Here is a 24,890-nt window from a genome sequence, read left to right as displayed (position 1 = left end):
GAACACTGTGTGGGCATGAAGAGGGGGAAGAGAATGTGTGTAAAACATTGCCCCTAAAACTCCTTTCTGCCAACTACATTATGTAGCAGCGGAATGCAGATGTTAACATGCTGACATGAAGATGATCAGCATGCTGGAGCACCTCTCCTTCGAAGAAAGGCTGAGAGAGCTGGGGCTGAGCAGGGTGACCTCACTGCAGCTTTTCCGCATTTAAAGGGGTCTTCTAAAAATATGGAGAGCTATTTTTTTGATCAATCAAATCATGACAGGATCAGGGGAATGTTTTTAAACTAAAAGCGGGGAGATTTAGATTAGAGATTAGGAGGAAATTCTTCACTCAGAGGGAGGCGAGGTACTGAAACATATTGCCCAGATAGGCTGGGCATTCATTTCATCTGACAAAATCTGAAAATAAAACCTTGCCCTCCTGCTATGTTCCTGTGTACTCCCTGCACTGGGTCAGGACTGATTCCCTCGCGAGACCAGCAGCAGAGGCCCCTGCTCCTCATCGCACACTGAACCTTAAAAATGAAGCTCATGTCATGGAGCTAAATGAAAGATTCCAGCAGAGAAACAAAAAGCATTGGAGTATGGCAGGGGGAGGTCTACAAGGAATGGCATAGGGTTCACTCAGAGAAACCTGTCCTAACTTTTCATTGCCTTTTACTACATGTACAGATCTCCATACCCAACAGGCATCAGATGTCCAACAGCAGCTCCATCAGCGAGTTCCTCCTCCTGCCATTCGCAGACACGCGGGAGCTGCAGCTCCTGCACTTCGCGCTCTTCCTGGCCATCTACCTGGCTGCCCTCCTGGGCAACGGCCTCATCCTCACCGCCGCAGCCTGCGACCACCGCCTCCACACCCCCATGTACTTCTTCCTCCTCGACCTCGCCCTCCTCGACCTGGGCTGCATCTCCACCACTCTCCCCAAAGCCGTGGTCAATTCCCTCTGGGACACCAGGGCCATTTCCTACACAGGATGTGCTGCCCAGGTCTTTTTCTTTTTCTTTTTGTTTTCAGCAGAGTGTTATCTTCTCACTGTCATGTCCTACGACCGCTACGTTGCCATCTGCAAGCCCCTGCACTACGGGAGCCTCCTGGGCAGCAGAGCTTGTGCCCAGATGGCAGCAGCTGCCTGGGGCAGTGGCTTTCTCCATGCTGTGCTGCACACTGCTAATGCATTTTCTCTGACACTTTGCCAAGGCAATGCTGTGGACCAGTTCTTCTGTGAAGTTCCAAAGATCCTCAAGCTCTCCTGCTCAAACTCCTACCTCAGGGAAGTTTGGATAATTATGGTTGGATTCTGTTTAGCGTCTGGCTGTTTCGTTTTCATCGTGCTGTCCTATGTGCAGATTTTCAGGGCTGTACTGAGGATGCCCTCTGAGCAGGGACAGCTCAAAGCCTTTTCCACGTGCCTCCCTCACCTGGCCGTGGCCTCCCTGTTTCTCAGCATGACCATATTTGCCTACCTGAAGTCCCCCTCCATCTCACCATCTCTGGACCTGGTGGTGGCAGTTCTGTACTCAGTTGTGCCACCGGCATTGAACCCCCTCATCTACAGCATGAGAAACAAGGAGCTTAAGAGTGCTGTTAGGAAAGTGATTGCATGGATATTTCTGATTAGTGATAAATTTCCCCTCTATCTACACAAATGACTTCCCTTGCAGGCCTGCTCCTTGTTTATCATTATTGAAGTTTTTATCCTCAGTATCATTTGCATTTACTAATTTCTTAGAAATATGTTTCTTTATTCATCGGCCACCTACTGCGGAATGAAACTGTTCTGTTTACTCTCGAGGCTTTATAATATGTGTATAACAGCAGGCCAGAGTAAACTCTGTGATAGCGTCTGCCTAATAAAATTGCATCTCCCCAGTGCTCTTCTTGAAGACTTGGTTCTTCTTTCAAAGCTGGTGCCAAGACCAGGGCTGAGCAGCTGCTCCCCGAAAAGCCTGTTGCTCCACGGATAAGGCAAAGAAAAAGCTCATTTTGTGAGCTGTGAGAGACCGAGGGTAGGATTTAGGAGTAAGCTGTTGGTGTCTGATGACAGCAGAAATGGTGAACAGTCACTGAGGTACACAGCCGTGACTGTCCCACAACTGTCAGGGCAGAGGACATCCTCCAGGAAATTAACGGGGAGCTGCCTGAAGCTGCCACAACCATGGAACCCAGTGAGAGGGTTTGGCAGCAGTGATCCCAACCCAGCTGGGTCTACTTCTCACCCTGTGCAGCTGTGTCTGTTTGCTTCTGTCCTGCAGTTCCTAGGGCCAGCACGCATCCTTGAGACAGTTTCCCCCAAGCTATCTGTTGGCCCTTACCTCAAAAGTCACCACCGGACGAGGCTTCTCAGCTCACGTACACCTGAAGGACTGGAGTGAAGCTGTGATCACAGAAAGAGCAAGCCCTTGGATCCTTGCAACATCCTTGGATCTCTGCATGGCTGGAAGCCTCTGCAAGCCCCATGGGAAAAGAGAGCCTACTGAGAACATCCTGATGCTCCATATACCATCCCCTCAGGCCATCAAGAAAGGTCCCTCAGCCCTAAGATCCAGCCCAGCTTCTTGTTGCATCAGCAGCCAGGAGAAATTGCCCCAGAATACCCAACACTCTTGCGCTAGCAAGCAAATACGCCCATGTGTGTACATAAACACACCGTCTTGTACACACACACAAACGTGCACACACGGATACAGCTGAGCACACACAAACCGGTTCAACTGGGAACAGCATTTGCCCAGGGTAGGCAGTGACTGGAGCCTCACAAAGGGAGGGATCAGTCAAGCTGGAGTCACCCACAGGGACAGTACCGAATTAAGATGTCCACAGGCAAAAGATGACTCTGCAGCTCCTGTGGGATTCAGTGGGAGACAGCATGCACAAGGAAGGGAAGACACACAGGGACTGATGCTGTATAACCTGCCAGGCACCTAAGCACCGCACAGCCGTTTTTTCCCCTCTCCCCTCACAGCAGGATGAATGAGATGTTATAAATGACTGAGTCCCAAATAAGATTACAATCAAAGTTTACAATTTATTAAACGAATAGAGGCGAGCAAACAGCGCTGGGTGCGCCGGGAGTCTCTGCTCCACCAGGACGCACACCTGTTACTTAAGGCGGCTGGTTTTTATGCTCCTAGGCTAATACATATTCATTACTACTTCTAGAAGAGGCAGGGTTATTATAATTGGTTTCCCGAATCCAAAGTCCTCCCAGGTGCGCCTGCTTATCAGTCTCTGTTGGTTTCTCGGGGGCCGCTCAGACGGGGAGGCTCATATTCTTCCTCCTTATCTAGTGGTCTCTTGGCTGGCTGTCAGAAGTTACTGCACGTCTGTGCAAAGTCAGCAGTTTTTCTCTGAAGAAATCCCTTTGTTCTCTTCTCGCCTAAACCCAGGCCTCAATGTTAACCCTTCACACCCCTTAGTGGCACGAATTGCTGGACTATTCCTTACAATTCCTCCCTTTTTTTTTTTTTAATATCATCAATTCGTGTCTCTTCTTCAACTTTTGTTAGTAGCAGTTGGATTTCATCAGTCAGTTCTCGGGGTGTCCATTTCTTAAGCATCATTATCGACACATCACCTTTTCTCTCCCAAAGTCATCACAAATTGGGTGCTATTTATTATCCGCCGTATCAACAACGTAAAGCAAGGTATCATACAAGGTATAAACAATAATGTCATTACACCACATAAAAATAAAAATAGCATTCTTTTAACCCATGGTCCACCGGGCAACCATGGAAAGAAATCCCAATCCATACCCTTCCAAGTTTGTACTGGGACGTGGGCTAGCTTTTTAATTTCTTTTGTTATCTGCTGAACCACTTTTCCATTATCATCAATTTGTAAACAACAATTAGAATCGTTCAGTTTTCCACACACTCCCCCTTCTTCTGCTAGTAAATAGTCTAAGACCATTCTACGTTGAAAGATAGCATTCCTCATCTGAGTGGATTGATCAGCCAGAAGATCCAAGGTCGTCGCTGTTTGATTGGTTACAACTTCGAGGATAGCTTGCGACCTAATTGTTCGGTTCAAATTATAAATAGGTTCTCGGGCTCCTGATACCAACTCATTCGGGTTCCACGTAGCTGGCCCATAATGCTGTATGATTCTTTCAGGAGGCCATTCATCCTTTCCCCATTTTTGGGCACTATCCCCGGATAAGGAAGTATCAATAGATCGTTTTACTCTGTTCAGGTCATCATATAATCTTATTCCTAAATGATTTCCTTGTGTTTGTGACAATAAAAAGAACAAGGGTCTTATGTACCCCACATAGCATATTCCCGACCAGTTTCCGGGTAGCCTCTTGTAAGCATGTTTGCCACACACCCAATAATGTCTCTTTAGGGCCCACGTCCCGTTTGGAAAATGGCCATCCCATCCATCTTTACCCTTTGGGGCGTGATAATACAGAGTGTCCTTGTTACCGAGTGGTCCTGTTACAATGTCTGCCCCGTTTGTACTCGTATATGCACGCTTCCAAGCTCCCACGTTGGGTTTCCACTTACAGTCACAATTCAGTTCTCTTTGGCAACCTGTCATATTATAAGCCTTTTTCGCCGTCCAATCTTGAAAGTGTGGGAAGCGCCTTCAATCATGGGGTTGGGCCCGCTTTCAGAGCTTGTGTTACCATTCAACCCTTCAGGGTGATCCAGCTCCTGGAAAAACTAATCACAATTTTATTATGGGTTTAAAAGGTTCTCATGTTATTTTTCTCAGGACAAACTGATCTTGGTGTGGGAGAAGTCCGGTCGAGGCACTCTCACTTGGCGGTCAATACCCATAGGGGTTGCCTCCCTCGGTAGACCATACACGCCGCAGTGGAGGGTCCTACCCCAGTCTTGCCTTCTCCCTTTCCTCCCTTCAGCCTTGTCCTCTTTATCCAGTGCCCTTAATTCATGCAGAACCTCATTGCTGGGATATCAGTTCCTCTTTAGTCTCAGTTTCAGTTCCCCAGGAGTGGACTCAACCCTCCAGGCTTCGGTAGTTATTGGTCCTTTTATTCTGGATGCGTGGGTCCAACCCCTTTCTGCTGTTCTCACAGCTGTTTCAGTAGTAAGTAAAACAAGGTACAGTCCCTCCCATCGGGGGTTCAATGATTCTTCTCTCCAGGTTTTTATTAAGACCTTGTCTCCTGGTTGTATTTTATGAATAGCAAATCCTAAAGGTGGTGTCTGAGTCATCATCCCAATTTCTCTTATCTCCTGTAATCTCCTTCCAATGGTAATTATGTATTTCTGGATACTATGATCCTCAACTACATTGTTCCCTAGGGGCATCCCTTGAGAATAAGGCATACCATATAACATTTCATATGATGATAACCAGTCTCACTGTGTGGTTTAGTTCTTATGTTTAAAAGTGCCAATGGTAAGCATTTCGTCCAGGGCAGCTGTGTCTTGATCATTAACTTAGCCAATTGTTGTTTTATTGTTTGATTCATCCTTTCTACTTTCCCTGAGCTTTGTGGGTGCCACGGAGTGTGGTATTCCCACTGAATACCTTTCAAGGGGTACATCCTTCAAATCTTTGTGGCTGGCGTATGTTCGATTATTTCCACACAACTGTGTTCCAACGGTCCTTCTTCTGGAACGGTTCCTAGAAATACTGCTGGATATAACAGGTTAGTCGTTTTCAAGGTTATGTCATCTTGTTCAGTTAGGATTGCCTGATATTTCATCATCCAGCTGGGTGATAACCAGTGCCCCCCCCCCCTTTGTTCCAAAACGGTTGTTACCATATGTGGTCCAAAAACTTCAATACGTTTTCCCATTTGAAGGCAAATAATTTTCTACTATCTTTATCAAGAGGTATGCAAAAGAAGGCATCCTTTAAATCTATCACGGTAAACCATTTATATTTCCCTTTCACAGATGTTAACAATGTGTAAGGATTAGCTACTACCGGGTGAATGTCCTTTGTTATTTCATTTATTGCTCTAAGATCTTGTACAAATCTATACTCGCCATTCGGCTTCTTTACTGGAAAAATTGGAGTATTGTATTCCGATTTACATTCTTCCAGAATCTGATATTTGAGAAATTTGTCAATAATTTTCACCATTCCTGTGCCTAGCTTCTATCTTAAGTGGATATTGTTTGATTCAAACAGGTTTGGCTCCTTCCTTTAATTCCACCTTTACCAGTTGTGCCAGTTTCGACTTCCCTGGTACATCTGTTTCCCGTACTGTTGCTATAACTGCATTTTCTGCTTCTCTTGGAATATTAACAAAGGGTTTATCTTTGATCATTAGGATTTGGCCTACTTTGGACTCAGGTACCTTCATTATTAATTCTCCATCCTCAAAGGTTATTGTTGCATCTAATTTGGCTAATAGATCCCGTCCCAAGAGTGGCATCGGGCATTCTGGTACATACTAAAATTCATGGGTTAGTTCCTTACCCCCAAAACGCAAATCAAGGGGTTGTAAGAATGACCATTCCTCCTCTTTCCCTGTGGCTCCAATTATTGTAGTTGTCTTAGTTCCTAATCGTCCTTTTAAACTATTTAACACTGAATATGTTGCTCCTATTACATTTACAGCCTAATTAACACAGAGAAAGAAGCTCCCATAACCAACAAAAAATTCAAGCCTCTGTCTTCGTTTCCTAGCTTTATTTCAACTAGTGGACCTGCTAGGGTAGATGCCCCAGGTCCCCATCATTCCTGACTGTTGTAAGTTTGTCCTGCAGCCTAAGACAATTTCTTTCTGATATCAGGGGCTGATTGCCCTGGAAAGAGGCTAGCCAGTTGCCTCTCTCTCTCTCTTTTTTTTTTTTTTTTTAAGCCAGGTCCATTTTTTTTTTCCATTGCATTTCAAAGTTGGTCCAGAAATTCAAAAATTCCATAAATTCCATAGGGGTTTCTTTTGGACCTTGTTGGAACAGATTCTCATTTCCCAATTTAACCAGATTTTAGTATTTACATAATTTCCGGGGTGATTAGGGTCTCAGTGAGGGGGTCGGTCAGGGGAATGCAATCGTTGAAAGTTCCCTGAGCGGTCCCATTGGCAATCTGAGCTCACACAGGAACTCAGGTTGTTTCAAGAGTTAGCTGCTTTTCTGTTTCCACGACAACTCTCTCGGACCCATCACGGTCCCCCTGCCCCAGAGGGTTCACACCCGCGATTTAGAGATCTCAGCCTCGGGTTGAGACGGAACTATTAACATTCCTACATCCTCTTTCCCTGATCTCAGCCTCGGGTTGAGACGGAACTATTAACATTCCTACATCCTCTTTCCCTGCTCATTCAACTTCAAACAGCTCTGTTAAATACTACATGCCACACAACCTTTAACACCTTCAACAATCCTTTTAACACTTCCTTTATCTTTCTCCAGCCCGTACTTTTCTAATGCCAACACCAAAGGCTCAGTCAGGGGCCAACTTAATTCCAAACCTTTTCCCTCCAACATGCTGAAACAACATATCACTATACAACATTTCATCCTATTTTCCTTCTCTCCTCAAAAACATTAATTGCAAGACACTGTTATAGTCGATTGATCCATAAAGTGGCCATTTAGTTTATATAGTGGCCACCATTGATTGCAATACTTAGTGAAAGTCCTCTTGCTTTCTGTGCCCCCATTTCTAACAATATCCTTCCAATGTGCCAATATGCACCCAAGGAGGCTTTTTTTTTTTTTTTAGGACGTCTTTTTTTTTGGATTTTCCCCTTTTCCTTGATTTCCCATTCCCTTTTATTTATTTATATTAGTTACTGTCCCTTGTTTCAATTTCCACGCAAACCTTTTTATTGCAGGTTTTTACTATCTTTTCCTAATCTTCTTCCCAAATGTCCCAATTCTCTGGGATTAAACTCTTCTTTCCACATACAAACTTTACTATTTCAGATTATTAATGAGCCCCTTTCCAATCATAAATCCGCAGGACTTCGGAAAAAACACCTGAAGCACTCAGCCTTCTGTCTTCTAGACAAACAATACCACCTTTTCCACAAAATTTACATTTCAATAAGACCGAATTTCAAGCCAAATGCTAATTTTTCTCATGCACTTTGTTAGTAAGCCTACACAAAACAAGGAATCACTCCTGTGTATCCGTCAAGATGGGGGTTTAAAAAGGTATTGAGGCCTAAATAAATTCGCTCTCCCCCTTCTTACCGAATTCCCAGGGCTCAGGCCCGAACCACCAAAGAAGTGGCTCTCCGTTCTACCACTTTGATAATCAGTCAGCCCCCCTCCCCCGATACTTGGGAAACTGACCGAACACCACCGCGAATATACCCAAACTTCTAAACTGTTACTTAGATAATGCTCCCACCTTCCTCCTTGACACAGTCAAAACATTTAAGAACAAAACAGGATTACAAGATGCACCACCGGGGGTGGATTGTTAGGATATAGAGGTGGTAGGTTATCCAATGACTCCCATTCATCATCTTTTTCTTTTTCCTTTTTTTTTTATTTTTTACTTTTTTGTTCTCTTCTTCGTCAAACTTCTCGTCTGCTTTTAGTGTAAATATTGAGGCTGGAAAAGGACGTGAGATCCTGATCCATAATCCTGCATAATCACTTTCCTCCTGGCTAAAAGGTTCCTTTGAATTAACATGTATATTTAAGGCCTGGCAAACCCAGTCTTCAAAGGATCCGAAAACGGGCCAAAAGACATGTGGTCTTAAAGGCTCCTTTGGCCATTCTGTCATACAATACTGAACCATTTTTAATTTACTTTTTCCCTTTTCTGGGGCCCCTATCGTTCCAATTTCTAATCATTATCGCTAATGAACTTTCTGGTGGTATGTCTGGTAATTTGCTCCTTTTTCTCTGGTCCCAGGTCTTCAATTTTGTCTGACCCATCTAGGAATTTTACTGTGGCAATTCCTACAGCCCTTGGTTGCCTTAGTGAGAGTGTCTTGCAGGGGGTTTAGGACCTATCACCCACCCACGAATCCTATAGGAATCGCTTCGGTCCTTCACCGGCCAAGTCCCTCGCGGGAGATTGGAACCGCGGCTAGAAGACCTCCACAATCGCTTCGGAACTACGTTCCGTCTCAGTCACACTCTCACACACACAGGCAACCGAATCCCACCCAACCGAACGGTATACGCCTTAAATACTTACGACTCCGTCGTCTTCATTCGGATCTTCGCGCGCAGAATTACGGGCAAAATATAGTGCTGCAGCCGGCAAAGGGAGCTCATAAAAAAATCTAAATCTTTGCTTGCCCTTATTCAGGTTCAAGATGGCATTAGCCCCGACCTGACTCGAACAGGAGCCACCAAATGGTGGGGGCGCCCCTCCTAGATCAAGTCAGAATTCAGGAACCAAGACCATACCGGACGAGCCCCCAGTTGTTATAAATGACTGAGTCCCAAATAGGATTACAATCAAAGTTTACAATTTATTAAATGAATAGAGGCAAGCAAACAGCGCTGGGTGCGTCCTGGTGGAGCAGAGACTCCCGGCGCACCCAGCGCTGTTTGCTTGCCTCTATTCATTTAATAAATTGTAAACTTTGATTGTAATCCTATTTGGGACTCAGTCATTTATAACAGAGAGAATTGAAAAAGCAAAAAGTGTGAGAACTCGGGGGTTCAGATAGTTAACAACTTCATAAGAAAGAAAACAAAGAAATAAACCAACAAATATAAGGGGAAAAACAAATACGAAAAAAACCACCTTCTTCTCGTATTTATAGGCATTGGTGAGATCCCTTCAGACCCTCCTCTGCTCTAGGCTAAAAACGTCCCTTATCACCCTGAGCCCGTGTAGAAACAAGCAAAACAAGGTCCCTATTTAGAGTCTGTTTTCTGGTGAGTGTGTTTGACAGCAACTGCGCAAGAAGACCCAAGCCCTCAGGTGCTATCCCGAGCAGCTTCCCTTCACGTGATGCAAATGCTGTGGCAAAGACTTATCCCTTGCTCGTCCCCGCCTGCAGTCACAGGACTGCCACACAGCAGGGCCCTGCAACAGGACCTGGGAACCAGGCGACTCGGCGCTGCCAGCCCACGTCTGGCTGCTGCTTTTATCCCTCCCTTTCTGCTGACAACCTCTCCCTCACAGGGAGGAGCAGGCAAAGCCCTGCCCTGCGGCCTGGTGCCCGTCCTGCTCCCACCACCCTGGGACCTGCCGCCCTCGGAGCCCTGGCGGAGAGGATCGCTGCTGTTCTCAGCGCTGTTGATCACTGCCAGTAGCTGGGGTATCTGTTGGTCCTCCCCCTCAGACCAGGCTTCCCATGCAGCCATTTCTGCCCGGGCTTGCTCTTGTCGCTTTCGGTACGTGGGCCATGAGCTGTCTGTTTGGTCCCACTTTGAAGACAGGTTCCAGACCTCCTGGAGGAAAAAAAAAAACAAAAACAAAACAAAAACACAACAGCAGACAGGATTGGTCTCAGCTGTCCCTCAGGCCTAACCCGCACTCCTGCCCCCTCGCCTCAGCCGGTCTGTCAGCAGTGCTTCGACCCTCCAGGATGAGGGGCCCTGAAGCTAGGCCAGGCTCCTCAACTCGTGACAAACACAGCTGAACAGCCCGCGGTGACCAAAGCCCTCTGCCATCAATGACCCAGAAAGGCCTTGTTCCTTTTCCATGGCCCCTGGTCAAAATGAAGTGGCTCATGGCAACACGGGAGGCAGTAAGAGGCAGGGAAGCTGTGCGGGACGCCACCTTCTGTCTCCTGAGGAAGAGATGAAGGAGGTAACAAACGTGGAAATGAACGCATCCCAAGGGACCTGCTCGGGATCGCTCCACACAAAGAGGCTTTTGCACAGGCCCAAACAGCACGGTCATTGCAGCAAGGCAGAGCAGGTACCTGCAGCGCTCTCCTGGAGGCTTCAGGAGCAGGGAGCGCAGTGGTGGTTGTAAGGAATGGTCCAGCAATTCGTGCCACTAAGGGATTTGAAGGGTTAACATTGAGGCCTGGGTTTAGGTGATAAGAGAACAAAGGGATTTCTTCAGAGAAAACCTGCTGACTCTGCACGGACGTGCAGTAACTTCTGACAGCCGGCCAAGAGACCACTAGATAAGGAGGAAGAATATGAGCCTCCCCGTCTGAGCGGCCCCCAAGAGACTAACAGAGACTGATAAGCAGGCGCACCTGGGAGGACTTTGGATTCGGGAAACCAATTATAATAACCCTGCCTCTTCTAGAAGTAGTAATGAATATGTATTAGCCTAGGAGCATAAAAACCAGCCGCCTTACGTAACAGTTGTGCGTCCTGGTGGAGCAGAGACTCCCGGCGCACCCAGCGCTGTTTGCTCGCCTCTATTCGTTTAATAAATTGTAAACTTTGATTGTAATCCTATTTGGGACTCAGTCATTTATAACAGTGGTGGACTTGGCTCGAGGAGCTGTTTCCTGCCTGTCTGCCTTCTTCGTCCCGGGGGAGCTGCCCGGACACGGGGGGAGCACACTGCAAACAGACACCAGGAGGAGGCTGCATGAGCCCAGGGGAATTCAGTCTCCAGTCCAAGCTCGCAAGCTGCGTCAGCTGGCCAACAGCGGTCGGATTCCTCACCCTTCACTAGGATTCCCAAAGAAATTGAAGTAGCCCTCAAAACCTCACCAACTTACACTGTGGAGCAGTGCAACAAGGCCCGCAGTGCTCTCCAGACGTTTGACACAGTCCAGATAAAACTTCATGCACGGGAAACCATCTTCGCACGTCAGAACACCAATGTCCCTGAAGGCAAAGGGGACGTGCTCCTTGCTCCTCAGGAGGAAGCAGTACAAGAGGATGGTCTCTTGCACACAGTTCTTCACCACGTGCAGTGGGAAGGAGGTGGCTCGCGATAGCTGCACGCAGTTCAGCGGCTCGATCTTGACACCATCTGCAAGGAGAAGCAACATCCTCACTGCCACAGCAAGCCCAAGTTGCTTGCAACATTCAGAACAAGTTCCCAGAGAAAGGGTCGCTCAGACGAACTGCTCCTGGGGCACAGTTTCTTTTGGGGGAACTCAAGCTGTACCCTGACCGTCGGAGACAATCCTCTACTTCTCCCAGGCCTTTCCAAAGAGCAGGGAGAACAAACCGTTGCGGACATGGGGCAGGAAGAGGGGGGCTGCTGCCTTCTCACCAGGGAGGATCTCAGTGGGACAGTAGATCTCCTCCAGCCACAACTCATCGATGTCCAGCTGGAAGAAAGGTCTTCGAATCAAGAGCAGCTCTTCTTTGCCATGGAACTGCTCTCGGACAACACCAAAGGTCCCGAGTCCCGCAACCCAAACGCCCTGCACACAGAAAAGACAGAAAGGCCGAGGAGGGAGTTCTTGAGAGACGGGAAAAGGGATGACTGTCAGAGCAGGGGGACACTGCTCTGTGCCCTGCCCGCTCCTCAGGGACAATGGGGCAAGGTGGGGCACTTTGGAAAGCTTTGCAAAAGAGCCGCATCCTCTGTTTCTTTCGTCACCCCCCTCACAGGATTTGCCAACATCCCTTGGCTAGAGAAGCGCCCGGAGGTTTCCAGCACACGGATTAGGCCTGGGACTGACTGCCAGCAACTGTCCTAGGCACGGAGCCAGGATATTCCCCCATCTCTCTGCTCGCCCTCCCCACTCAGGCCGCAGGGAAGAGTGAAGCCCTAGGGTGTGCCAAACACCTGAGAGGCAGAGCACATCTGGCCTTGGTTTCTCTCCCAGCTGGCCAAGAAGCTGCTCCGGGCACCCCGGGCAGTCTCAGAGCACTGCCATGGTGCTCGAGCAGGGATTGCTCTGCAGGGCCCAGGACACCAGCCCACCTTACTCCGCTTCAGCTCTTCCAGAATGTACTCGGATACGGAGTACCGAGGCCCCCTCGGGACCCTGGGGTCCCCTCTAGTCCTTGACTAGAGGTGTGGTGCTGAGACCTTGTTCAGGTCCCTTGAGAAAGGCTGGGCATTGACAGATTGGCAGTGGATTCATCTGGTCTCAGCAGCATCTGGCTTCTTTTCAGGGTAACATAAATGTGATTGCCCTCCATCTACAAAAGCTCAGGCAGCTGGGGACAAGTCCAGCCAGCTCCCTCACTCTGCTCTGAGCCACAGGGAATCCCTTTGCCTCTCAGGTCTCACAACCATTCCCTGTGAGTGCAGCAGAAATGCTCAGGATTTCTGACTTCAGAGAACACTGTGTGGGCATGAAGAGGGGGAAGAGAATGTGTATAAAACATTGCCCCTAAAACTCCTTTCTGCCAACTACATTATGTAGCAGCGGAATGCAGATGTTAACATGCTGACATGAAGATGATCAGCATGCTGGAGCACCTCTCCTTCGAAGAAAGGCTGAGAGAGCTGGGGCTGAGCAGGGTGACCTCACTGCAGCTTTTCCGCATTTAAAGGGGTCTTCTAAAAATATGGAGAGCTATTTTTTTGATCAATCAAATCATGACAGGATCAGGGGAATGTTTTTAAACTAAAAGCGGGGAGATTTAGATTAGAGATTAGGAGGAAATTCTTCACTCAGAGGGAGGCGAGGTACTGAAACATATTGCCCAGATAGGCTGGGCATTCATTTCATCTGACAAAATCTGAAAATAAAACCTTGCCCTCCTGCTATGTTCCTGTGTACTCCCTGCACTGGGTCAGGACTGATTCCCTCGCGAGACCAGCAGCAGAGGCCCCTGCTCCTCATCGCACACTGAACCTTAAAAATGAAGCTCATGTCATGGAGCTAAATGAAAGATTCCAGCAGAGAAACAAAAAGCATTGGAGTATGGCAGGGGGAGGTCTACAAGGAATGGCATAGGGTTCACTCAGAGAAACCTGTCCTAACTTTTCATTGCCTTTTACTACATGTACAGATCTCCATACCCAACAGGCATCAGATGTCCAACAGCAGCTCCATCAGCGAGTTCCTCCTCCTGCCATTCGCAGACACGCGGGAGCTGCAGCTCCTGCACTTCGCGCTCTTCCTGGCCATCTACCTGGCTGCCCTCCTGGGCAACGGCCTCATCCTCACCGCCGTAGCCTGCGACCACCGCCTCCACACCCCCATGTACTTCTTCCTCCTCGACCTCGCCCTCCTCGACCTGGGCTGCATCTCCACCACTCTCCCCAAAGCCGTGGTCAATTCCCTCTGGGACACCAGGGCCATTTCCTACACAGGATGTGCTGCCCAGGTCTTTTTCTTTTTCTTTTTGTTTTCAGCAGAGTGTTATCTTCTCACTGTCATGTCCTACGACCGCTACGTTGCCATCTGCAAGCCCCTGCACTACGGGAGCCTCCTGGGCAGCAGAGCTTGTGCCCAGATGGCAGCAGCTGCCTGGGGCAGTGGCTTTCTCCATGCTGTGCTGCACACTGCTAATGCATTTTCTCTGACACTTTGCCAAGGCAATGCTGTGGACCAGTTCTTCTGTGAAGTTCCAAAGATCCTCAAGCTCTCCTGCTCAAACTCCTACCTCAGGGAAGTTTGGATAATTATGGTTGGATTCTGTTTAGCGTCTGGGTGTTTTGTTTTCATCGTGCTGTCCTATGTGCAGATTTTCAGGGCTGTACTGAGGATGCCCTCTGAGCAGGGACAGCTCAAAGCCTTTTCCACGTGCCTCCCTCACCTGGCCGTGGCCTCCCTGTTTCTCAGCATGACCATATTTGCCTACCTGAAGTCCCCCTCCATCTCACCATCTCTGGACCTGGTGGTGGCAGTTCTGTACTCAGTTGTGCCACCGGCATTGAACCCCCTCATCTACAGCATGAGAAACAAGGAGCTTAAGAGTGCTGTTAGGAAAGTGATTGCATGGATATTTCTGATTAGTGATAAATTTAAATGATCTACACAAATGACTTCCCTTGCAGGCCTGCTCCTTGTTTATCATTATTGAAGTTTTTATCCTCAGTATCATTTGCATTTACTAATTTCTTAGAAATATGTTTCTTTATTCTTCGGCCACCTACTGCGGAATGAAACTGTTCTGTTTACTCTCGAGGCTTTATAATATGTGTATAACAGCAGGCCAGAGTAAACTCTGTGATAGCGTCTGCCTAATAAAATTGCATCTCCCCAGTGCTCTTCTTGAAGACTTGGTTCTTCTTTCAAAGCTGGTGCCAAGACCAGGGCTGAGCAGCTGCTCCCCGAAAAGCCTGTTGCTCCACGGATAAGGCAAAGAAAAAGCTCATTTTGTGAGCTGTGAGAGACCGAGGGTAGGATTTAGGAGTAAGCTGTTGGTGTCTGATGACAGCAGAAATGGTGAACAGTCACTGAGGTACACAGCCGTGACTGTCCCACAACCGTCAGGGCAGAGGACATCGTCCAGGAAATTAATGGGGAGCTGCCTGAAGCTGCCACAACCATGGAACCCAGTGAGAGGGTTTGGCAGCAGTGATCCCAACCCAGCTGGGTCTACTTCTCACCCTGTGCAGCTGTGTCTGTTTGCTTCTGTCCTGCAGTTCCTAGGGCCAGCACGCATCCTTGAGACAGTTTCCCCCAAGCTATCTGTTGGCCCTTACCTCAAAAGTCACCACCGGACGAGGCTTCTCAGCTCACGTACACCTGAAGGACTGGAGTGAAGCTGTGATCACAGAAAGAGCAAGCCCTTGGATCCTTGCAACATCCTTGGATCTCTGCATGGCTGGAAGCCTCTGCAAGCCCCATGGGAAAAGAGAGCCTACTGAGAACATCCTGATGCTCCATATACCATCCCCTCAGGCCATCAAGAAAGGTCCCTCAGCCCTAAGATCCAGCCCAGCTTCTTGTTGCATCAGCAACCAGGAGAATTTGCCCCAGAATACCCAACACTCTTGCGCTAGCAAGCAAATACGCCCATGTGTGTACATAAACACACCGTCTTGTACACACACACAAACGTGCACACACGGATACAGCTGAGCACACACAAACCGGTTCAACTGGGAACAGCATTTGCCCAGGGTAGGCAGTGACTGGAGCCTCACAAAGGGAGAGATCAGTCAAGCTGGAGTCACCCACAGGGACAGTACCGAATTAAGATGTCCACAGGCAAAAGATGACTCTGCAGCTCCTGTGGGATTCAGTGGGAGACAGCATGCACGAGGAAGGGAAGACACACAGGGACTGATGCTGTATAACCTGCCAGGCACCTAAGCACCGCACAGCCATTTTTTCCCCTCTCCCCTCACAGCAGGATGAATGAGAGAATTGAAAAAGGTAAAAGTGTGAGAACTCGGGGGTTCAGATGGGTAACAACTTCATAAGAAAGAAGACAAAGAAATAAACCAACAAATATAAGGGGAAAAACAAATACGAAAAAAACCACCTTCTTCTCGTATTTATAGGCATTGGTGAGATCCCTTCAGACCCTCCTCTGCTCTAGGCTAAAAACGTCCCTTATCACCCTGAGCCCGTGTAGAAACAAGCAAAACAAGGTCCCTATTTAGAGTCTGTTTTCTGGTGAGTGTGTTTGACAGCAACTGCGCAAGAAGACCCAAGCCCTCAGGTGCTATCCCGAGCAGCTTCCCTTCACGTGATGCAAATGCTGTGGCAAAGACTTATCCCTTGCTCGTCCCCGCCTGCAGTCACAGGACTGCCACCCAGCAGCACTGTGCCCAAGCTCCAGGAGCAATCGGGCCCAACCCAACACAAGGCCCAGGAGGAGAGCGCGGAAGTGAGAGCAGAGGAAAGAAGCAGCACCGGTTGCCGGGCGCCGATTGGCTGCCAGAGCCGCCAGGCAAAGGGAGCCCCACCCCCTGCCGGCTGCCTGGGGCTCGCTGCCATGGCAACCGTGCGACCGCCTGACCAGGCAGGGCGGGCGCCGCCATCTTAGGGGTCGTGGGCGGGCTGGGGGCGTCTCGGGGCCTGAGGGGGGGACCCGGCCCGTGTGCCCGGGGCGCCCCTGCCCGCCCCTGCCCGCCCCTGCCTTTGCTCGCTCCCTGTGCCTCACCGCCTTGTCTTCCCTTTTCTTTGCGGTGTCGAATGCACGAGAAGCCCGACAGGCTCGGGAAGGCGGCCAGTCACTTGCACAAGAAGCAATAGGGCTGGATGCTCCTGAAATGCTGCTTGTTGCTGGCCGGGGCGGCACCCTGCCACAGTCATGGTGCCAGCCTGGCAGCTTTGTGCCTGGGTATCACTGTGAGATCAGGCTAACAGGATGAAGGCTTTGTTCCTCATCCCTTCTGCTGAGAGAGGGGTTTTGCCTCTCGGCAGCAGCTATCCCCAGGCTCTCAGCATATTTAAGCAAACTAAATGCAGCTACAGCCTCTTCTTTGTCTGAGACCTGATCTCAGCTGATGAGGAAGGAATGGGACCAGCAAACCCTTTCCGGCTGCAGCAGCTCAGGCCCGGCTGCCCTGGCCCTGGGGCAGGAGGAGCTGCCTGAAGACCCCCAGGGATGGCACGGAGGGGCTGCAGGCCTCCCAGGGGCTGGCTTGTGCCTCGGATGTCCCATCTGTGGGGCTGAGCCCTCTGTGCCCCCAGGAGCTGCCGTGCCCTTCAGAGGGACTGGGGCTGTGGTGGCAGTGCCCAGAGCCCTGCAGCAGCCTGCTCCGGACACTGCCCTGGGGCCAGCCCAGCATGAGAAGCTGGGCTGGGCTGGGCAGAGGGCAGGGAGGTGGGCAGAGGGCAGGAAGGTGGGAGTGCCTCCACAGCAGAAAGGGATCCCTCAGCCTCTGTCAGACACCCCTTCTGCCTCTCCCCTCATCCAGACCCTGCACCCATGCGGTGCCACGTGCACCCACCCTTCCAACCTGTGATGAGTTTTAGGCCTTGGCGGTAACCAAGGTCATGCCCGCTTTAGGAGGAATCAAAGGGTGTCAGAGGCAAGCCCAGGACTCAGGGACCGGGCTCCTGGACATGTCCTGACATCACTCAAGAGCTACTCGAGTGCCCCAGGACGGGAACGGAGCCGGCACACACTTACTCAGGCTGGAGTCTCTCCAGCTTGGCTGCTGCTCCCAACTCCTCTGCTGGGGCAGGGTTCTCAGCCTTCCTCCACCTCTTCCTGACCTCCTTGCTCCTGGGCTGGGCTGGAGGACGGGGAGTCCAAGCATGTTGGCTGTTGAATCGCTGCAAGGAGAAGACGCTCTCATCAAACAGGACTGGACACACAGGTGCTGTTTCCCAGAGGACCTCTTGAAAGGGCCCTGCAACAGGACCTGGGAACCAGGCGACTCGGCGCTGCCAGCCCACGTCTGGCTGCTGCTTTTATCCCTCCCTTTCTGCTGACAACCTCTCCCTCACAGGGAGGAGCAGGCAAAGCCCTGCCCTGCGGCCTGGTGCCCGTCCTGCTCCCACCACCCTGGGACCTGCCGCCCTCGGAGCCCTGGCGGAGAGGATCGCTGCTGTTCTCAGCGCTGTTGATCACTGCCAGTAGCTGGGGTATCTGTTGGTCCTCCCCCTCAGACCAGGCTTCCCATGCAGCCATTTCTGCCCGGGCTTGCTCTTGTAGCTTTCGGTACGTGGGCCATGAGCTGTCTGTTTGGTCCCACTGTGAAGACAGGTTCCAGACCTCCTGGAGGAAAAAAAAACAAAACAAAAACACAACAGCAGACAGGATTGGTCTCAGCTGTCCCTCAGGCCTAACCCGCACTCCTGCCCCCTCGCCTCAGCCGGTCTGTCAGCAGTGCTTCGACCCTCCAGGATGAGGGGCCCTGAAGCTAGGCCAGGCTCCTCAACTCGTGACAAACACAGCTGAACAGCCCGCGGTGACCAAAGCCCTCTGCCATCAATGACCCAGAAAGGCCTTGTTCCTTTTCCATGGCCCCTGGTCAAAATGAAGTGGCTCATGGCAACACGGGAGGCAGTAAGAGGCAGGGAAGGTGTGCGGGACGCCACCTTCTGTCTCCTGAGGAAGAGATGAAGGAGGTAACAAACGTGGAAATGAACGCATCCCAAGGGACCTGCTCGGGATCGCTCCACACAAAGAGGCTTTTGCACAGGCCCAAACAGCACGGTCATTGCAGCAAGGCAGAGCAGGTACCTGCAGCGCTCTCCTGGAGGCTTCAGGAGCAGGGAGCGCAGTGGTGGTTGTAAGGAATGGTCCAGCAATTCGTGCCACTAAGGGATTTGAAGGGTTAACATTGAGGCCTGGGTTTAGGTGATAAGAGAACAAAGGGATTTCTTCAGAGAAAACCTGCTGACTCTGCACGGACGTGCAGTAACTTCTGACAGCCGGCCAAGAGACCACTAGATAAGGAGGAAGAATATGAGCCTCCCCGTCTGAGCGGCCCCCAAGAGACTAACAGAGACTGATAAGCAGGCGCACCTGGGAGGACTTTGGATTCGGGAAACCAATTATAATAACCCTGCCTCTTCTAGAAGTAGTAATGAATATGTATTAGCCTAGGAGCATAAAAACCAGCCGCCTTACGTAACAGGTGTGCGTCCTGGTGGAGCAGAGACTCCCGGCGCACCCAGCGCTGTTTGCTCGCCTCTATTCGTTTAATAAATTGTAAACTTTGATTGTAATCCTACTTGGGACTCAGTCATTTATAACAGTGGTGGACTTGGCTCGAGGAGCTGTTTCCTGCCTGTCTGCCTTCTTCGTCCCGGGGGAGCTGCCCGGACACGGGGGGAGCACACTGCAAACAGACACCAGGAGGAGGCTGCATGAGCCCAGGGGAATTCAGTCTCCAGTCCAAGCTCGCAAGCTGCGTCAGCCTCTGCAGCAGACGGCAGTTCCACAACGAGCGGGCGTATTGGACTGGCTGTGTTCACTTCAGCAGAGACAGAGAGAGCCAAACGCGAAGCTGTGGCACCACCTGCCTTCAGGAAGGCTCGGGATGCCCGCATCCAGGCCCTTTTTGGTGGAAGAAGGAGAGGAGCAGTGTCTTGCGCAAGGACAGGAGCCGAGAGACACCATTATGGCCCACCCGGGCTTTACTTCAGCTTCTCCTCTGTGGCCCTGAAACACGGTGCGCTCATGGGTGGAAAACAGGTTATCGCTGCGGAGCCAGTAGCATCAGAGAAAGCCGTCAGGTAAGGAGGGCAGTCATGCCATCTCCCTACCTCAGCACTCTCTTGTGCCTGCCACAACGTTTGGGATAGCGTTTGAAAAAAATGCCTGAAAGAAACTTTCCCAGGAAGCCTCCCGCTGGGTCAGCCAAGGGCTGCGGAGGAAATGCACTCACCTTGGGAACATCTGGATCCCACGAGCGGTGGTCTCGCCACTGAAGGCGGTCAGATGTGCCGGCCACATTCTCTGCAAAGAGACACAGACCTGCTGGAGGGTTTCTGAGGCGGTTTTCTCACGGCTCTCATTGACAGGAAGCAAACCTGTCTCCCAAGCCAAAAGAAAGCCTTCTCTCCAAAGCCCTCCTCCAAAGCCTCTTCCATGAACCTTTGTTCTGCTCTGGAGGAGCTGCATGGCAGAATATGGAGGCTGTACAGTAACACTGCCAGGCTTTTTGCAGGGGCAAGCGCCCAGATGCTCAGAAGAAACTCTCTTTGTTAACGGAGAAAGCAGCTAAGGGGGCAAGCGAGGGGAAGGGCATTTGACTGGCCTGCCATGTCCGGGCTGGCCAACAGCGGTCGGATTCCTCACCCTTCACTAGGATTCCCAAAGAAATTGAAGTAGCCCTCAAAACCTCACCAACTTACACTGTGGAGCAGTGCAACAAGGCCCGCAGTGCTCTCCAGACGTTTGACACAGTCCAGATAAAACTTCATGCACGGGAAACCATCTTCGCACGTCAGAACACCAATGTCCCTGAAGGCAAAGGGGACGTGCTCCTTGCTCCTCAGGAGGAAGCAGTACAAGAGGATGGTCTCTTGCACACAGTTCTTCACCACGTGCAGTGGGAAGGAGGTGGCTCGCGATAGCTGCACGCAGTTCAGCGGCTCGATCTTGACACCATCTGCAAGGAGAAGCAACATCCTCACTGCCACAGCAAGCCCAAGTTGCTTGCAACATTCAGAACAAGTTCCCAGAGAAAGGGTCGCTCAGACGAACTGCTCCTGGGGCACAGTTTCTTTTGGGGGAACTCAAGCTGTACCCTGACCGTCGGAGACAATCCTCTACTTCTCCCAGGCCTTTCCAAAGAGCAGGGAGAACAAACCGTTGCGGACATGGGGCAGGAAGAGGGGGGCTGCTGCCTTCTCACCAGGGAGGATCTCAGTGGGACAGTAGATCTCCTCCAGCCACAACTCATCGATGTCCAGCTGGAAGAAAGGTCTTCGAATCAAGAGCAGCTCTTCTTTGCCATGGAACTGCTCTCGGACAACACCAAAGGTCCCGAGTCCCGCAACCCAAACGCCCTGCACACAGAAAAGACAGAAAGGCCGAGGAGGGAGTTCTTGAGAGACGGGAAAAGGGATGACTGTCAGAGCAGGGGGACACTGCTCTGTGCCCTGCCCGCTCCTCAGGGACAATGGGGCAAGGTGGGGCACTTTGGAAAGCTTTGCAAAAGAGCCGCATCCTCTGTTTCTTTCGTCACCCCCCTCACAGGATTTGCCAACATCCCTTGGCTAGAGAAGCGCCCGGAGGTTTCCAGCACACGGATTAGGCCTGGGACTGACTGCCAGCAACTGTCCTAGGCACGGAGCCAGGATATTCCCCCATCTCTCTGCTCGCCCTCCCCACTCAGGCCGCAGGGAAGAGTGAAGCCCTAGGGTGTGCCAAACACCTGAGAGGCAGAGCACATCTGGCCTTGGTTTCTCTCCCAGCTGGCCAAGAAGCTGCTCCGGGCACCCCGGGCAGTCTCAGAGCACTGCCATGGTGCTCGAGCAGGGATTGCTCTGCAGGGCCCAGGACACCAGCCCACCTTACTCCGCTTCAGCTCTTCCAGAATGTACTCGGATACGGAGTACCGAGGCCCCCTCGGGACCCTGGGGTCCCCTCTAGTCCTTGACTAGAGGTGTGGTGCTGAGACCTTGTTCAGGTCCCTTGAGAAAGGCTGGGCATTGACAGATTGGCAGTGGATTCATCTGGTCTCAGCAGCATCTGGCTTCTTTTCAGGGTAACATAAATGTGATTGCCCTCCATCTACAAAAGCTCAGGCAGCTGGGGACAAGTCCAGCCAGCTCCCTCACTCTGCTCTGAGCCACAGGGAATCCCTTTGCCTCTCAGGTCTCACAACCATTCCCTGTGAGTGCAGCAGAAATGCTCAGGATTTCTGACTTCAGAGAACACTGTGTGGGCATGAAGAGGGGGAAGAGAATGTGTATAAAACATTGCCCCTAAAACTCCTTTCTGCCAACTACATTATGTAGCAGCGGAATGCAGATGTTAACATGCTGACATGAAGATGATCAGCATGCTGGAGCACCTCTCCTTCGAAGAAAGGCTGAGAGAGCTGGGGCTGAGCAGGGTGACCTCACTGCAGCTTTTCCGCATTTAAAGGGGTCTTCTAAAAATATGGAGAGCTATTTTTTTGATCAATCAAATCATGACAGGATCAGGGGAATGTTTTTAAACTAAAAGCGGGGAGATTTAGATTAGAGATTAGGAGGAAATTCTTCACTCAGAGGGAGGCGAGGTACTGAAACATATTGCCCAGATAGGCTGGGCATTCATTTCATCTGACAAAATCTGAAAATAAAACCTTGCCCTCCTGCTATGTTCCTGTGTACTCCCTGCACTGGGTCAGGACTGATTCCCTCGCGAGACCAGCAGCAGAGGCCCCTGCTCCTCATCGCACACTGAACCTTAAAAATGAAGCTCATGTCATGGAGCTAAATGAAAGATTCCAGCAGAGAAACAAAAAGCATTGGAGTATGGCAGGGGGAGGTCTACAAGGAATGGCATAGGGTTCACTCAGAGAAACCTGTCCTAACTTTTCATTGCCTTTTACTACATGTACAGATCTCCATACCCAACAGGCATCAGATGTCCAACAGCAGCTCCATCAGCGAGTTCCTCCTCCTGCCATTCGCAGACACGCGGGAGCTGCAGCTCCTGCACTTCGCGCTCTTCCTGGCCATCTACCTGGCTGCCCTCCTGGGCAACGGCCTCATCCTCACCGCCGCAGCCTGCGACCACCGCCTCCACACCCCCATGTACTTCTTCCTCCTCGACCTCGCCCTCCTCGACCTGGGCTGCATCTCCACCACTCTCCCCAAAGCCGTGGTCAATTCCCTCTGGGACACCAGGGCCATTTCCTACACAGGATGTGCTGCCCAGGTCTTTTTCTTTTTCTTTTTGTTTTCAGCAGAGTGTTATCTTCTCACTGTCATGTCCTACGACCGCTACGTTGCCATCTGCAAGCCCCTGCACTACGGGAGCCTCCTGGGCAGCAGAGCTTGTGCCCAGATGGCAGCAGCTGCCTGGGGCAGTGGCTTTCTCCATGCTGTGCTGCACACTGCTAATGCATTTTCTCTGACACTTTGCCAAGGCAATGCTGTGGACCAGTTCTTCTGTGAAGTTCCAAAGATCCTCAAGCTCTCCTGCTCAAACTCCTACCTCAGGGAAGTTTGGATAATTATGGTTGGATTCTGTTTAGCGTCTGGCTGTTTCGTTTTCATCGTGCTGTCCTATGTGCAGATTTTCAGGGCTGTACTGAGGATGCCCTCTGAGCAGGGACAGCTCAAAGCCTTTTCCACGTGCCTCCCTCACCTGGCCGTGGCCTCCCTGTTTCTCAGCATGACCATATTTGCCTACCTGAAGTCCCCCTCCATCTCACCATCTCTGGACCTGGTGGTGGCAGTTCTGTACTCAGTTGTGCCACCGGCATTGAACCCCCTCATCTACAGCATGAGAAACAAGGAGCTTAAGGGTGCTGTTAGGAAAGTGATTGCATGGATATTTCTGATTAGTGATAAATTTAAATGATCTACACAAATGACTTCCCTTGCAGGCCTGCTCCTTGTTTATCATTATTGAAGTTTTTATCCTCAGTATCATTTGCATTTACTAATTTCTTAGAAATATGTTTCTTTATTCTTCGGCCACCTACTGCGGAATGAAACTGTTCTGTTTACTCTCGAGGCTTTATAATATGTGTATAACAGCAGGCCAGAGTAAACTCTGTGATAGCGTCTGCCTAATAAAATTGCATCTCCCCAGTGCTCTTCTTGAAGACTTGGTTCTTCTTTCAAAGCTGGTGCCAAGACCAGGGCTGAGCAGCTGCTCCCCGAAAAGCCTGTTGCTCCACGGATAAGGCAAAGAAAAAGCTCATTTTGTGAGCTGTGAGAGACCGAGGGTAGGATTTAGGAGTAAGCTGTTGGTGTCTGATGACAGCAGAAATGGTGAACAGTCACTGAGGTACACAGCCGTGACTGTCCCACAACCGTCAGGGCAGAGGACATCGTCCAGGAAATTAATGGGGAGCTGCCTGAAGCTGCCACAACCATGGAACCCAGTGAGAGGGTTTGGCAGCAGTGATCCCAACCCAGCTGGGTCTACTTCTCACCCTGTGCAGCTGTGTCTGTTTGCTTCTGTCCTGCAGTTCCTAGGGCCAGCACGCATCCTTGAGACAGTTTCCCCCAAGCTATCTGTTGGCCCTTACCTCAAAAGTCACCACCGGACGAGGCTTCTCAGCTCACGTACACCTGAAGGACTGGAGTGAAGCTGTGATCACAGAAAGAGCAAGCCCTTGGATCCTTGCAACATCCTTGGATCTCTGCATGGCTGGAAGCCTCTGCAAGCCCCATGGGAAAAGAGAGCCTACTGAGAACATCCTGATGCTCCATATACCATCCCCTCAGGCCATCAAGAAAGGTCCCTCAGCCCTAAGATCCAGCCCAGCTTCTTGTTGCATCAGCAACCAGGAGAATTTGCCCCAGAATACCCAACACTCTTGCGCTAGCAAGCAAATACGCCCATGTGTGTACATAAACACACCGTCTTGTACACACACACAAACGTGCACACACGGATACAGCTGAGCACACACAAACCGGTTCAACTGGGAACAGCATTTGCCCAGGGTAGGCAGTGACTGGAGCCTCACAAAGGGAGAGATCAGTCAAGCTGGAGTCACCCACAGGGACAGTACCGAATTAAGATGTCCACAGGCAAAAGATGACTCTGCAGCTCCTGTGGGATTCAGTGGGAGACAGCATGCACGAGGAAGGGAAGACACACAGGGACTGATGCTG

At 50.5% G+C, this 24,890-nt stretch overlaps 3 protein-coding genes across 3 annotated transcripts; all 3 read left to right on the top strand.

The window, feature by feature from the left end:
• Window positions 1-702: 702 nt before the first annotated feature.
• On the top strand, window positions 703-1,871 carry LOC310891874 (olfactory receptor 14C36-like; the record flags this gene model as incomplete). Its single annotated transcript, XM_083854103.1, has 1 exon — window positions 703-1,871. One exon carries the CDS (start codon window positions 703-705, stop codon window positions 1,657-1,659), a length of 957 nt encoding a protein of 318 aa, XP_083710229.1. The 3' UTR covers window positions 1,660-1,871.
• Window positions 1,872-13,773: 11,902 nt separating this feature from the next.
• LOC310891859 (olfactory receptor 14C36-like) lies at window positions 13,774-14,715 on the top strand (the record flags this gene model as incomplete). The annotated part of the gene is made up of 1 exon (XM_083854089.1): window positions 13,774-14,715. The coding sequence occupies one exon, from the start codon at window positions 13,774-13,776 to the stop codon at window positions 14,713-14,715; it is 942 nt and encodes a 313-aa protein (XP_083710215.1).
• Window positions 14,716-22,680: 7,965 nt separating this feature from the next.
• LOC310891858 (olfactory receptor 14C36-like) lies at window positions 22,681-23,622 on the top strand (the record flags this gene model as incomplete). The annotated part of the gene is made up of 1 exon (XM_083854088.1): window positions 22,681-23,622. The coding sequence occupies one exon, from the start codon at window positions 22,681-22,683 to the stop codon at window positions 23,620-23,622; it is 942 nt and encodes a 313-aa protein (XP_083710214.1).
• Between the last annotated feature and the right edge of the window lie 1,268 nt (window positions 23,623-24,890).

The sequence above is a fragment of the Anser anser genome, assembly GCF_964211835.1.
Source record: "Anser anser genome assembly, contig: HAP1_SCAFFOLD_64, whole genome shotgun sequence".
Lineage (NCBI taxonomy): Eukaryota > Metazoa > Chordata > Aves > Anseriformes > Anatidae > Anser > Anser anser.
This window is presented reverse-complemented; position numbering and strand designations above follow the sequence as displayed.